Source organism: Uranotaenia lowii, chromosome 2 (genome assembly GCF_029784155.1).
Source record: "Uranotaenia lowii strain MFRU-FL chromosome 2, ASM2978415v1, whole genome shotgun sequence".
NCBI lineage: Eukaryota > Metazoa > Arthropoda > Insecta > Diptera > Culicidae > Uranotaenia > Uranotaenia lowii.
The window spans coordinates 272815248-272829085 of NC_073692.1; the positions used below are offsets into that span (position 1 = coordinate 272815248).

The window sequence follows — 13838 nt, forward strand, 5'->3', positions numbered from 1 at the left end:
CAACCCATTTTTCATATCATTTACAAAAATCAGGATTATTTTCAAAAAATCAGAAAATTGCATGACTTAGGTTGTCAGGCTGAGCCTAGAAAAATCCAAAGGACTGGGGCAACTAGCAAATCATATACAAACGGACTGCACTGACTTTTTGGAACCAGATCGTTAGTTCCCCTTTGATTTCAATGGCATTTTGGAACCAAAACGTCAGTGCGGTATACTGAAATGCCAGTTTGAAATTTTTCCTCTTTCAGCCCTTGGAAAAATCAGGCACATTGGCATCCCTGCCTGTGTCTGTCAAAGTCAAAAAGAATTACACGGTTAGCGAATTACACTTAATACATGATAAATTTAACTCAATTGTTGACGAGGGATACATGTAAAATAAAAAAAAAAGCTAATGAAATATGCACACAGAAAAAAATCCTGAAGTGTTATTTTAAGTCAATTTTATACTTCGATATGGTTTAATTCCACTTCTTAATAGTTCATATGGATGCAAATAAGCAAATCTTTATCTTTATTTGAGGAGAAAAGCCCATATCAGTTGGATCGAATGTGAATATGTAATGTTCTTTTCAAATTAATTTTTTTTACAGAAATTTCCATCCCATTTTTTCAAAATTTGAAAATAATAATCAAATATGTTTAGGTTGCAGAACATCGGTGTTTACCATAAAACTTAATTTAATTAAGTTTTATGGTAAACACCGATGTTCTGCAACCTAAACATATTTGATTATTATTTGAATGAATATGGTTGTATAACCGATTACCTGAATTAAATGAATATTCTTTGCTTTTTGTAATAAAATTTAACTGAATCGTATATTTGATAAACTTTTATTGAATAGGTAGTTTATTTTAGGGTAGAAATCAGCAGCTAAAAGCAATGGTGGTAGAACATTTATACATTCATGTGTTCCAAGAAAGTATTAAACATTTTCGCATCTTTTGATATATAGACTGAACTATCAGATTTAATTTTATTTGTTAAAACACTTTCTCCGTTATGGAATGGTTTTAAGGTGTTGTTTATGTTGAAATTATTGGTTACAATTTTCTAAAGTATAGAAGTTCAGCTCCGTGATACACTTTCGAGTTACCGGCGCATGTGATTGATAACAATGATAACATAAAATATTTACAATCAACAAGATATTCATTTTCTATTCTGATCGAGCGTGTTGTAGCTTGGCGGAGGTTCCTAAAAATCAGAAAGAAGGATTGAAAAATTGATTAAGTACTGTTTCTGCATAATCTTTCAACTCACGTAATAAGCTGGGGGTGGTGCGTATCCCGTAGGGGGCCTACTGGGATCGTAAAAGGCGCTTTGCGCGGCTTCAGCTTCTTTGGAATCTGAAATTGTTTATAATAAATGGATTTAATTTTATGGATTTTTTTTAATGTTGAGAAGAGATTGGGCAAATGTGTATGAAACTTGGTATCTGGTGTATACGGATGAACAATATACCGTTTGAAAGATCATAACGAGGCCAGAAAAAAACCATTAAAAGACCAAACAAATTTTCCGTGGAAAAAAATGAAACAAAGAAACTGTTTTCGGTATAAAATCAGTACAAAGCTGACTTTCGAAACCATCTGCTTTTCGATTAGATTTGGTCTGCTAAATAAACATCTTGGATTATTATTTTTCTTGAAATGGGTACGATTTCCTCAATTCATAACTCTATTCTTCGTGAAGTTCTTCTGAACCGTATATTACACATCCGTGTACACAACAAAAACAAATTTGCCCGGTCTCCTTTGATACTACAATTTTAAACATAAACGGATCATATGCAACTCTTCCAACTGGTAAAATGTACATCGAATAATGTTCAAGCTCCTGGTTTCTTAAATACTGAATTATAATTGTCATGGGGTGAAATCTCAACATGTATTCTTAAACAACAAAAATTCGAACAAAACTAACAAACAATTTAAAAAAAAATGGAAGGCTGTGAAGAGATCAATAATTCCTTAAATATGAATCAATATGAACAATCCAACTTACTAGCTGGCGGTCCCTGATTGGGTGTAAATCCAGCGGCTCCATTCTGGTCCCCAGAATAACCCGGACCAGTCACAAAGCCGTAGCCGGGTTGCGCTGGAAATCCCCCGGCTTGTTGCGGTGGATATCCGGGCTGCTGCATAGGATAACCTGGTTGCTGTGGTGCAAATCCATGTTGTTGAACCGGATAGCCTGGCTGCTGTGTTGGATAGCCATTCTGTTGCGCAGGATACGCACCACCGTAGGGTGGCTGTGCAGGGTAATTTTGCGGTTGATTCGCAATGATTCCTGGGTACGGGGGCGGGCTATCATGCATATAAATGGAATTAGGTGGCGGTTGTTGTGAAAAAACCGTGCCGGTCGGAACCCATCCGTAGTTGTAAGGATTCGGAGTATAGGCCGGGGGAGGAGCAGCAAACCAATCGGTTCCAGGGGGAGTGTATGGTGGTGGAGCTCCGTTGCCTCCGTTTCTTTGGGCCATTGACGCTGCCCTTAGCATGGCCTAAAACACATTGGAAATACAGATTATATAGATTCAACATAACTTTTGAGTGAGGGTTTCAGAGCCAAAGGGGTAGAGGTGCAAAAATGGTCGATTTTGAGTTAATAATGCCAAATTTTGCCAAATTTTTAGAATATTAATTACATGTTTTTACGTCCTCATGTAGGTTACACATACCTGGCCAAAATCAATCGCTCCACCATTTTTGAATACCAGCTTAAATTTCGCTTCACCACTCCAGTTTCCGTTAACTTGAGCTCGTACCTTGCCTTTGATATAATTGGCGCCGAAAACGGGTTGTTCAAGTTGTACCTAAAATTTCCAGCGTAGTTTTATTTCATAGGATATTCCACGAATTTCGACAAATTACTCACATCATTGAGAGAAATGAACGGAAAGCTAAATGACTGCATCTGATCACCAGCGTTTTTTGCGTTGAATATCATTCTGTGAGTGGTCAGGTAGATCCGACCTTGTTTGGTACCTTTGAACTCCGGTCCATCTTGGCCGATGAACTCAATCGATACATTGTCGGAGAAAATCAATATACTGTTGATGAAAATAAAAATCCCACATTAAAAAATTATAATCTAAGTGAGATCGCATTTTCTAATATAATTAGGATGATGTAAATAAAAATTACTTAATGGCACTAAACAAGCTCATAAAGTTTTTCCCCATGGTAGGTCATGTTGAAACAGATGACGTTTTCTTTTGTATTTCACAACCCAAGTGCGTAATTGTGAAAAACTATCTCTTTAGCTATTTTTTCCTACTAATAAAAATTATATTCAATGAATTGGGAAATATTAAACGGAATTCTGCTCGATTTATGCCCGGAAGCTACTCAGGACTCAGGATAATTATTGAAAATAAGGTATTGAAGAAAGTTCAGGTAGAAAACTGATTTTTTATACCTTGCACTACAACCCAGGTTTTAAGCGATATACTTACAATTCTCCAGCATGTATAAGAACGCCATTGTTGGCATGAGCCGTATTCAGAGACATGATTGTATAGAAAACAGAATTTAAACAAAATTTTCTAGACCACTTCACAAATTTGCAAAGACGACAAAACGGTATGAGTCATCAATGTTTGATTTTTTTTTTTTTTCCTTTTTCACGGGATTTTAATTATTTATGTGAATCATTCATCCCGATATCCCTTTTGCTTCACTGTTTACTTCACTGTTTTGTTTTTAAACTTAAGTTTGCTTTAATATCACTGTTTGTGTTATGATTTTTTTTTCCACTTTAATATTCTGTTTCGTATTTCATATAATCGTTCACTGATAGTCTTTTTTATGTTGTTCACTTTTAAGCACTGTTTCCTACAGTTCTTGCAGGAGTTTGGTTTTCCTCATGAAAAGTAAGACTTTTCGTTCTTCTTTCGGGCAATTTGAGAGGATCGTGCGGAGGCTGGTACTTAGACCGAGGTTTCTCCTTTGCTGCTGGTAGCAAAGGCAGTCCACAAGGATGTGTTTTACGGTGACGATTGTGTTGCAGGCATGACATACTGGAGCGGGTTCTCTAGCCATGAGAAAACCGTGTGTGAGCCGTGTGTGTCCGATTCGTAAGCGCGTAAGGGCTCGTCTATCTTCGAACATCTTTTGGTCGACCCAGGAGCATGGCGTGTTTTTTATTTCTCGAAGTTTAACTGTGTGACTTTGATTCCAGGTATTTTCCCAACTTGCCCATATTTGATGTTTAATGGTTCTTATGGCATCAGTGTGAGGAATTGGGGAAATTGGAGGAAAACTCTGACTTCCTTCGAAAGCTAGACGGTCAGCAGCTTCGTTGCCAGAGATTCCGCAGTGCCCGGGGACCCAGCAGAGAATTACATTTTTGGAAACAGCCTGTTTTGATATTTCAGCTACCCATGGATGAGTGTCATTGTTTGCGGCAGCGGCCGTGAGGACACTAGCCGAATCGGAGAAAATGACGGTAGGTTGATTGATGGTGCAATAGTTTTCTAGCGCAGTTTTAAGTGCGAAGGCCTCGGCACTGTATACCGAGCAAGCAGACGGTAGCGGGAGTCCCTCACTTTTGTTTTCGTTGTAGATTCCGTAACCAACCTGTCCATTCCGGCTTTTTGATCCGTCGGTGAACACTTTGTTATAGGAAGCGTATAACCGAGTTTGGTGTTCAAGAAACTTGGGAAGCACATTCTGAGATGGTTGTCCGGCTCTAATGACTTTGAGTAGACTTAAATCGATCTTAGGTTTTTTGCAATTCCAGGGGCGTAGACGAGGGTCGAAACGGGCACATATATTTGGTAGAGCGATAGAAAAAAGTTGTTGCAGAGAGTCTCTAGTCCTAACAACCATAGGTGCGTTGCTAGGTCGGTTGTATGACAACCATCGGATTGTTTTTGCCGTAAGAGCCTGGGTTATGACATTTTCGAAGGGTTGTAATCCACATTCAGCCATTAGAGAGATGATAGGGCTAGATCGGAAGGCTGCGCTTATGGTACGAACTCCTTGGTTGTAGGCAGGTTCAAGAATTTTGGTCACCTTATCTCCGCCTCGGCTGAATAATCCAACTCCATACAAAATTGATGGCAGCAGCCAAGCGCGTAGAAACCTTTGAAGGATGGGACGAGATGCGGAACCACAGTTTTGGCTCAGGATTTTTAGTATGTTGAGCTTGTTCGTGCAGTTTTTTCGAACCCGATTTGCATGTCCAATAAAGTTAAGTTTGTCATCAACAATAACTCCAAGGATTCTTGCCGAATGAACCAGTCCAATGATGTTTCTGTCTAGTAATAGAGGGGGTAGACGACTCAATCTCTTGCGGTTTGGCCCAAAGTGTAGCAGTTTAGATTTTTCGGCAGAAAAGGAAAATCCTACTTCCGGTGCCCATTTCGAAAGAGCTTCTACTGCATTTTGAAGTTTTTTTCGCGTAAGTTTTGCGAAGGAGGACTTGGCTATGAGAATGATGTCATCCGCAAAAAGGAGTGTTTGAGTGTTGTCTGGGATGATATTAAAAATGTTCTGCATCGCAACTAGGAAGAGAGTCGGAGCGATGACGGATCCTTGAGGAATCCCTTCGTGAATCATTTTCATTGTTGAGAACTGGCCGTCAATGAGTACTTTAAACTTTCGGTTTTCTAGAAAACTCTTGATATATTTTCCCATATTTCCGACAATACCCCATCGCTTTAAAGTTGCAAGGATGCATCCACGATTAACTTTATCAAAAGCTTTTGATAAATCCAACAGTAGGCATTCAGTGTGCATATTTTTGTCTAGTGCATCGCTTAATATACATTCCAGAGTCCCCAGGTGATCATCCGTAGATAAGCCAGGCCTGAAGGCAAATTGTCGAGTGTCCAGTAGGTTTTTTGTTTCTAGAACTGTACGTAATCTGAAATTTACCATTTTTTCTAAAACCTTGCCTATGCAATCTAGTAGTGTGATCGGGCGGTAGTTACTCAACAAGTGAAGATTTTGGTTGGGTTTGGGGATCGGGATTACCAGTCCTTCTTTCCATTTTTCGGGGCATGAGCCTGATTGCCAGATGCTGTTGTAAAGTTCAAGCAATCGGAGTTTCCCAATAGGTGGAAGGTTTTTTAAAAGCGGATACCCAATACCGTCCGGGCCAGCTGAATTTCCTTTCATTCTCCGTAAAGCTGACTCGAGCTCAGTGAAGGAGAAAGTGGAGTTATAATCGAGACAGATGTTGGTATCGAAGTTAGTGGTATTAGGGAGAACCGATGAGTTGGGAGATGCAGAAGTTGACTGGAGTTGGTCGCCAAATGCTTCAGCTAAGCTGAGAGGGTCGTTTGTGTAGGAGCTGTTCAATAGGATATGGAACTTGCTGTGTCGATTTTGTCCATTTAGTCTTTTAATTTTGTCCCATAGTTTAACTGCCGGTGTGTTCGGTTCGATTTCCTCTAGGAATTTTTGCCAACTTTCCAGTTTAGCATTTTTAATAATTGCTTTTGCTTCGGATCGGGCCTGTTTGAATTCAGCTAGCGCGTTGGATTTACGGGGATCATTATTTGTTAGACGTCGGAGGGAACGGAGCTTTTTCCGTCGTAATTTGATGGCATCCCGAACTTCGGGGGACCACCAAGGAACCGCAGTCTTTCCTGGTTCGCCAGTAGTTCGCGGTATACAAATTGAAGCTGTGTCAAAAATTATTTTGGTGAAGGATTCGACTGTGATGGGGATGTCTTGACTGAAGTGGTTTTCGGTTAATGATTGATAGTTAGGCCAGTCTGCTTGTTCGTATTTCCACCTTGGTCTAGTGTTTGATTGTGGAGTAGATTGTTGAATCGTAATTTTAATGGGCAGGTGGTCGCTACCATGGCTGTCCTCCAAAGTATACCAGCCAAAATTCGGTCCAAGCGCCCAGGAGACCAGACTCAGGTCCAAAGCTGACGTGTTCCCTGTAGAGGGATCTATGCGTGTGTGACTGCCATCGTTAAGAATAGAGAGATTGTGTGATAGGGCGAAGTTTTCTAAGTATTCTCCTTTTTTGTCGGTGTGATAACTACCCCAGTTAGTGGAATGGGCGTTCAGGTCTCCTAAGATGATCATAGGTGTTGGTAATTGTGCTACTAAATTTTCCATTTCGTCAACAAAATCGTTGTAAGCCAGTGAGGGGGGAACATATAATGAGGCTACGGTGATGTCAAGAGGGGCGTGTAAACGAACACAAATGACATTTAGCGTCGATCGAGTAGTTATGGGGGAAAAAGGTGTCCCTTTTTTAATAGCCAAACCAACGCCCCGGCGGGAGGGGCTTGTTACATCGTCTTTGAGGTGGAGTTCATATCCTTTGAGAGGGTTATTACGGAAAGCAGTTTGTGATGCCATAGTTTCTTGCAAAGCAAATAATATGGGAGAGTGTTTGAAAGCTAAAAGTTGTAGTTCTTGAAGGTGAGATCGTATTCCACATATATTCCATTGTATGGCAAATTTGGTTATGTTTTTCCTTGCTGGTATGTTTGGAGCCATTTATATTTTTTATGAATTTGTTTGTATTGGTTTAAGTGAATATAAGTGGAGAAGTTGACTTACCGACGTGATGATGGGTGGTAAGGGGGGGCGGGGTTTTGTGTTGTAGATGGAATTGCCTGTTGGGGATACCTGGTTTGATCGTTGGTCTCGATGGGTGGAGAAGGTGTATTTCGGTTTATGTTCATTTTTTTCATTGTTGGACAGTTGTCATCCATGTCTGGGTTGTCATCAGGGGAAGTGTTCGTTCGGCCGCGTTTTGGAGTTGTATGTGGATTGAAGATTTCGAATGAAGTGTCCATTAACGGGTTGCTGCAGGTTTCGGTGAGTGTGTCATCGTCGTCTTCTTCCTCTACTACGGGATTTTGTTCCTTCTTCATGGCCATGATACGGGCTACCAGTTTGGAGTTCTGTTCAATTAATTCGGTGACTTGTTTTTCGAGTTTGAAGATGGTTTCTTGGGAGTTTATTTTTCCGAGTTCGGCTATTTGTCTTTCAAGTTGTTGTATTCTGCGGTCTTTGTCATCCGGAATTGATTGGGCTTTATTCAGGCGAAGTTGTAAGGTAGTATTTTTGGCTGCTTCCATTCGGGACTTGAACTGTCTGGTGGCTTCTGAATGACTGATACCAAGGTCGGTCCTAATGCGTATTATTTCCTGTTCCTGTTTGTTGATTGGACAGCTGCGGTTTGTTGTTGGATGGGGGCCACCACAATTATTGCAGTGAGGTTGGTTGGTGCAATCAGAGTGCGAGGGACTTTCCCCGCAGACCTGGCAAATCGATTCGTTTGTGCATTTGGCTTTGGTATGGCCGAAGTTGCCGCAGTTCTGACAGAGCATAGGGCGGGAATAGTACGGTCTAGTTGCGATTCGCAGATAACCGAAGCGAATATGGGTGGGTGGAGCGGTTCCTCTCATGGTCAGCACGATGGAGTCCGACGGAAAAGATTTTCCTTGGAATTTTTTTACAAAGCGGTAGGCTTTTACAACGCCCTCGTCTTCCAGCGCCTTTGCAAGATCGTCATCGGATAGATCCGACACTTCTCGGCAGGTCACCACACATTGGCAGGTATTTAACGTGGGGTGGATTTGTACTGTAACAGGTGTCCCGTCGATTAGTTTATTTAGTTGCTGGAGTTTTTCCGACTGTTTGGGGTTTCGGACTCGTAATAGATAGTTTTTCCCTGCGTCAATGGCGTTTGCGCCATCAATACGACCGGCGGCAGCATCTATGGATTTCGCAATGACGAATGGGTTGGATGGAAGCTTGGTATTGGCATTAGCGGGTTTCATCAATAGAAAATGGACGTCACCGTGAATTCTTTGCGGGTCCATCCAGATTGGTAGCGACCTTTGATTTGAGTTTCTGGGAGGGCCTGGTAGGCTGCCCCACGGCGGAACACTTTTCGCCATTTTGTTTGTTGGCGTCTCAAAAAATGGCTTCTTCTGAGTTTACAAATTTCTCTCAAAACGGTCAACAGATTGCCCCGGCGGAGGCACGAAATCTGTTACGTGAAAGGTCCCGGCGGTGATACTTTCACACGAACGATCGCGGCTTTTTCTTTTTCACAAGAAAACAGTAAGCTTTTTTATTTTTCTCGAAAAATCTCCTAACACACGTCTTTACACAACGGTTGTCAAAACGAGAAAAGATCAATGTTTGATAAAAACACGGGTTCCCAATATTTATTTTGCCTTCAGTCAGCCAACCCAACGATCAAAAAACTTCACGACCAGTGATGCCAGTGATCAGAACTTTTTCAGACCATGTATCAATAAATAAAAGCTGCGTTCAATCGTAAGTAGCGATTGGTTTCGACTAGTTTCTGTCAAGTGGTCGTTGTTCAACGCACGCTCTTTTTTTTAAACTCAAAATTAAGTAGTTTTGGTTCAAAACCGCACTTCAGTGGCATCCCTCAACTTTGAGTTTGCCCAGGCAATAGCAAAACTAAGTTCTGACAGGCATACTCAATACTAAGTTCGGCAGCCGAACTCGAATTTATCCTTTTTTTCGAGGGTAGCTTATTTTCAGGGAATTAAAGGATGATTAAAATTTGTTGTACCCGGATGTTGCTGTTGCATTGCAATTGCAGAGCGGTGACACTCCCAGTCAAAGAAAACTTCCGGATGTTACTTCCTACGGGAAGTAAACAACATCCGGAAGTTTCCGGACATTCCAAGCCGCTCACCGTATGATGACAATGACGGACAGAATTTTACGCTGACACGGTGATCATGCATTCCATTATGAAGTTCCTTCATAGTCTTCCGGTAATTGTTCCGGAACGACAAAATTTGGCGACGTGTTCGTTGGTTGCTGTTCCAGTTCGAACTGAACTCGCTAAGTGTTTTCAGTCCAACAAAGAGAGTTCAATTTCTAGTTCATAAGGTCGAACTCAGCTTTGCTCCCTCGCCGAAGGAAAAAAAAGGATCAATTTTGAGTTCGCAGTTCGAACTCCATTTTGAACAATCGCAAGGAGGAAAAAGGGTACTTAACTTTAAGTTCATGGAATCGAACTATGTTTTGAACCTCGGTCGTACTTAATTTTGAGTTAAAATAAAAGAGCGTGCGGGCTCATGTTTTGGTCGAAACAGGTCTGGTCGTTGTTCAACGGAGCAAGTTGAAATCGATCGAAACTAGTCGAAATCGATCCAGCTCGAAAGCAGGATTCATTTCTACCACACTAACACACATGCAGCGTGTGTGTCAGACAGAGAGCAAGTTTTTGTTTCGTTCTCGCCATTTCATTTTCGTCAAGTGCTCTGGATGTTTAGATCCGCCTTGCCAGGTAAATTTTTTGACGTTTCGGAGTTAGGACAAATGTATGGCCGTTTTCAAAAGCTTTCCAAAAGCTCCCTAACTAATCGAAACTTTTCTATGGAGGACATGGTGTCGCTAGTGTTTGCTTAATAACTCCCATTCAGTCGGCAGTCGGCAGTCGGTTCTGTGTGTTTCGAGTCGATTGTCGCTGCGCTAGCTCTTCCTGCAATTATTCCTGTGCTGTGCGGTAGAAGACGTTTGCACTTGCCCCGGGGGGAATGAATGAAATAAAAACTTGTCATAAAGTTATCTTATTTATAAGAAATTTAATGGTTTTACCTAACGAATGCGTTTGAAACAAGTCCATGCAATTTTTGTTATTCATCTTTTGTTTGCGGACGGCTAAGACCAAGATGGTCTACTAATGTGAACACGTCCACAAAAAGCAAACCGCCAAAATGTCGCGGAACTCTGCAATAAATTCAGATTGTCCCATCGTCGCTTGTTCAGTCTCATTTAATATTACGAAATTTTTTATTTCAATACATTTAAGGATGCCATGCATATAAGCTTGTTTTCTAGCCCATTACGATACGCGTCTGAATTTACGCGTGATCTGTTTCGGTCTGTCTAGAAATTCGTGTGCAAAACGCACAAAACACGCATTAGTATTGGTGTAAGTATGTTCAACGGACGACCTGGTTGAAATCGGTCGAAGTCAATTGGAAAGAGACAGATTACCAACTGTCAAAATCCATTCCTACTTGTTTCGACCTATTTCAACCTGTTTCGACTAACTTCCATTGAACACACATAAAAATAGTTTAAATCTGTACTTAAAAATGTGTATAAACAAAGGCGATATACGATGCTGTTAGCCTAAAATAAATGTTGTATATCGCCTTCGATTATGCAGCATTTGTTACAGTTTTGTCCTGCTGGTTATCCGAGGTAGTCGGTGGAAGTACTAGTGAAGTCTCAGATTGCACGAATCATATATTTATTGAACGCCTTACTCTTTTACTCCGGTTTTGCATATAATCCGGGCGCAAAAAAATAGATTGAGATCATTTATCCAACAAGTCAGGAGAAACGTTAAACAGTAGAATCCCGTTTATCCGTGCTCCGGTTTTCTGGGCTCCTGCGTTATCCCAGCCATCAGGTTAACACTAGATCCATATATTTACCGAGCTCTGCGCCCGGATGGTATGCAAAAGGATGTGCAGAAGAACCCCGCTTACCCGAGGTAGTGGGAGGATGAACAACCTTGGATAAGTGAAACCTCGGATTAAATGAAATGCATTAAAAAACCCTATGCTCTGGTATTGCATATCATCCAGGCGCATAGTTCGTATCTTACATGTATTTTATTTTTCTATTCAATTTACGTTTCTCGCAAGTTTAGACTTTGAACTAGCAAAAAACGTCGATTTAATAGCTTAACAATATATCACGACGATAAATCATATTTTAACAAGGATTTTGTATAAAAATGGAGGCTCAGATAATCGGAGCTCGGATGAGCGGTATTCTACTGATCATATTTCGTGTTATCTGAGGTGGCACCGAGATATTTCAATTCATTTAAATAGGGGAGAGTGGGGATACTTGATCCCCTTTTCTTATTTTCACCATATCTTTTTGGAAAAATTTAGCAACTCGCCGTCTTTGACATTTTCTTACAGCTTGTAACTTCAAGTTTCTATGCTCCGAAAAATAGAACGATACTTGAACCCGTTGATGAACTAGAAGCATTTCCGTGGGAGTAAAAAAAATGCGATTTTTCTGAAGTTAGGGGAGACTTGATCCCCTATTGAAGGATACTTGATTTTTTATTCAGGAAGCCCTAATCCTTGTATAAAAATCAAACAAAACCTCAAGATAGAATGTTAATTGACTATTTTGGTCATGTTTGATCTCATTTCACAACTTATAGCAGACATATGAAGAAAATTCTATAACTTTGTCTCAACGCTAATAAAATTGCATACTTAAAGGCGCTATTTTTTATAATTAAGAGAAAATTAATTATTTTTGCTATTTTCTTTAGAAAATTGTTTGATAAATATTAGTTTTTGGATAAATAATAGTAATTTCGTAATCAGCAATCATAACGATCAATTCAGAAGAAGAATATGCCGTTTGGAAGGGGGATCAATTGTACCCAATTCTAAGGGATCAAGTGTACCCATAATCAACATTTTAGAAAACTTTTTCTGAAAAAAGTTGAGAGTTTTCCATTGCTTTGAAAATATGGCATTATGAAGTTCATTTTACGCTCGAACGATTGATACATTGGAACAAATATTTTTTTCATAATTTTCCCATGTAAGGAACATTTTAAAGTGATGAAAAAAGATCTTTAAGTTACATTTTGTGAAATTTTTCAAACAAAGTTCAATTACTCAAACAATTATTTTGTTAAAAATTTTTGAACTACAAGCATTGTTATTTTGCTCATTTTGGCACATTTTTCTAGAACATTTGATCTTTGTAAGACATTCCAGTTTCGAGATATAGCTAAGGAATCAAGTATCCCCAGGGATCAAGTATCCTCATTCTCCCCTACTGCCAATGTCTTGGAGGTGACATACATAAAAATTTAAAATTTTCTTATGAAATATTCTTATACTGTTTTTAAAATTTTTGTGCTTATTTATTACTGTCTGCATTCTGCATACTCAAAGGCGCTTATCGCGCTCACTGTTTATAATGACTAGAAATGCATGTTTATTGAATCATGATGCAGAAGTAATTTGTTGTATTTGTTGTTCCTTATGCTGTATTTTATAGGTGAAGCTACTTCATAAAATGGAAAAAATACGATGGATTTTCTGATCAAATGTCTTTCCACAAAAAAAAAGAGTACAATTGGTAAAAAATCATCCTGACATCACTGCTCACGACTCACGACCATGATGGCTCTAGTATTGCGGTTACTGGGAAAATTTCTAATCGCGCGACGGTAGCCTTCCGTGCGGTAGACTAGCCGGAGCAATAAACACAGTCAAAAAATTCACTCTTACTCACTAATTTCATTGAAAAGTTAAGAAGTAAATTCTTGAATCAATCTTCAAATAATTATTTTGCAAGAAAGGACAAAACATGAAGTCATCGGAATGAAATATTATTATTCTTAGTATTCATTGAAATTGAATTAATTACGAGCTTTAAAATCCCAGACAAAACAAAAAACAATCTACATTATTGAAAACACATTTTTCCATAGCCTGAGAATTAATGAATTTGGCATGACGAAGATTTTTGATGCCAGAAAGCGTCTTTGATACTTTTTATGCTGGTCGAATTCAATAATGTTGTCGTTAAAATGTAACAAATCGTATATGAGAAGTTAAAAAAAAGGAGTTGTGTACGGTGAATAATCTGTTATAGGAAATAATACCATTCGCATCGCAAAATTTGTGCGATCTGTCAAATCAGTATAAAATCTGACGGTTTTCTACACTCTAACCGCTTTTCAGTTAAACTTTATACGGATAACTCCGACTGCAAAACATAGCACGAAATCCAACATTCAATGAATGATCGCTACCGTGTCGTCGAACTCTAAACTTATTTAAACAACTACAGGTTTTCAT

The 13838-nt window shown here is 39.5% G+C and overlaps 2 protein-coding genes across 3 annotated transcripts in view; both read right to left on the reverse strand.

Moving 5' to 3' along the window:
* Window positions 1-821: 821 nt before the first annotated feature.
* The window catches only part of LOC129741787 (WW domain-binding protein 2), a 35757-nt gene continuing 22740 nt past the window's right edge, over window positions 822-13838 (reverse strand). Inside the window, exons 1-6 of one of the 2 annotated variants that reach the window (XM_055733571.1) lie at window positions 3468-3603; window positions 2888-3062; window positions 2691-2825; window positions 2015-2513; window positions 1271-1356; window positions 822-1204 (exon numbers count right to left, since the gene is read on the reverse strand). In XM_055733571.1, coding sequence (XP_055589546.1) covers window positions 1160-1204; window positions 1271-1356; window positions 2015-2513; window positions 2691-2825; window positions 2888-3062; window positions 3468-3523 — 996 coding nt within the window. In that variant the 5' untranslated portion in view covers window positions 3524-3603 and the 3' untranslated portion in view covers window positions 822-1159. Of the gene's footprint in view, window positions 1205-1270; window positions 1357-2014; window positions 2514-2690; window positions 2826-2887; window positions 3063-3467; window positions 3604-13838 lie in introns of those variants that run through there. The other variant, XM_055733572.1, reaches the window with a different exon arrangement.
* On the reverse strand, window positions 7539-8771 carry LOC129742661 (uncharacterized). The gene has a single exon (XM_055734589.1). It carries the CDS (start codon window positions 8769-8771, stop codon window positions 7539-7541), a length of 1233 nt encoding a protein of 410 aa, XP_055590564.1.

Coding starts and splice junctions, on each gene's coding strand:
- LOC129742661 (XM_055734589.1), bottom strand. CDS start 8,771: ATGAAACCCGCTAATGCCAATACCAAGCTTCCATCCAACCCATTCGTC.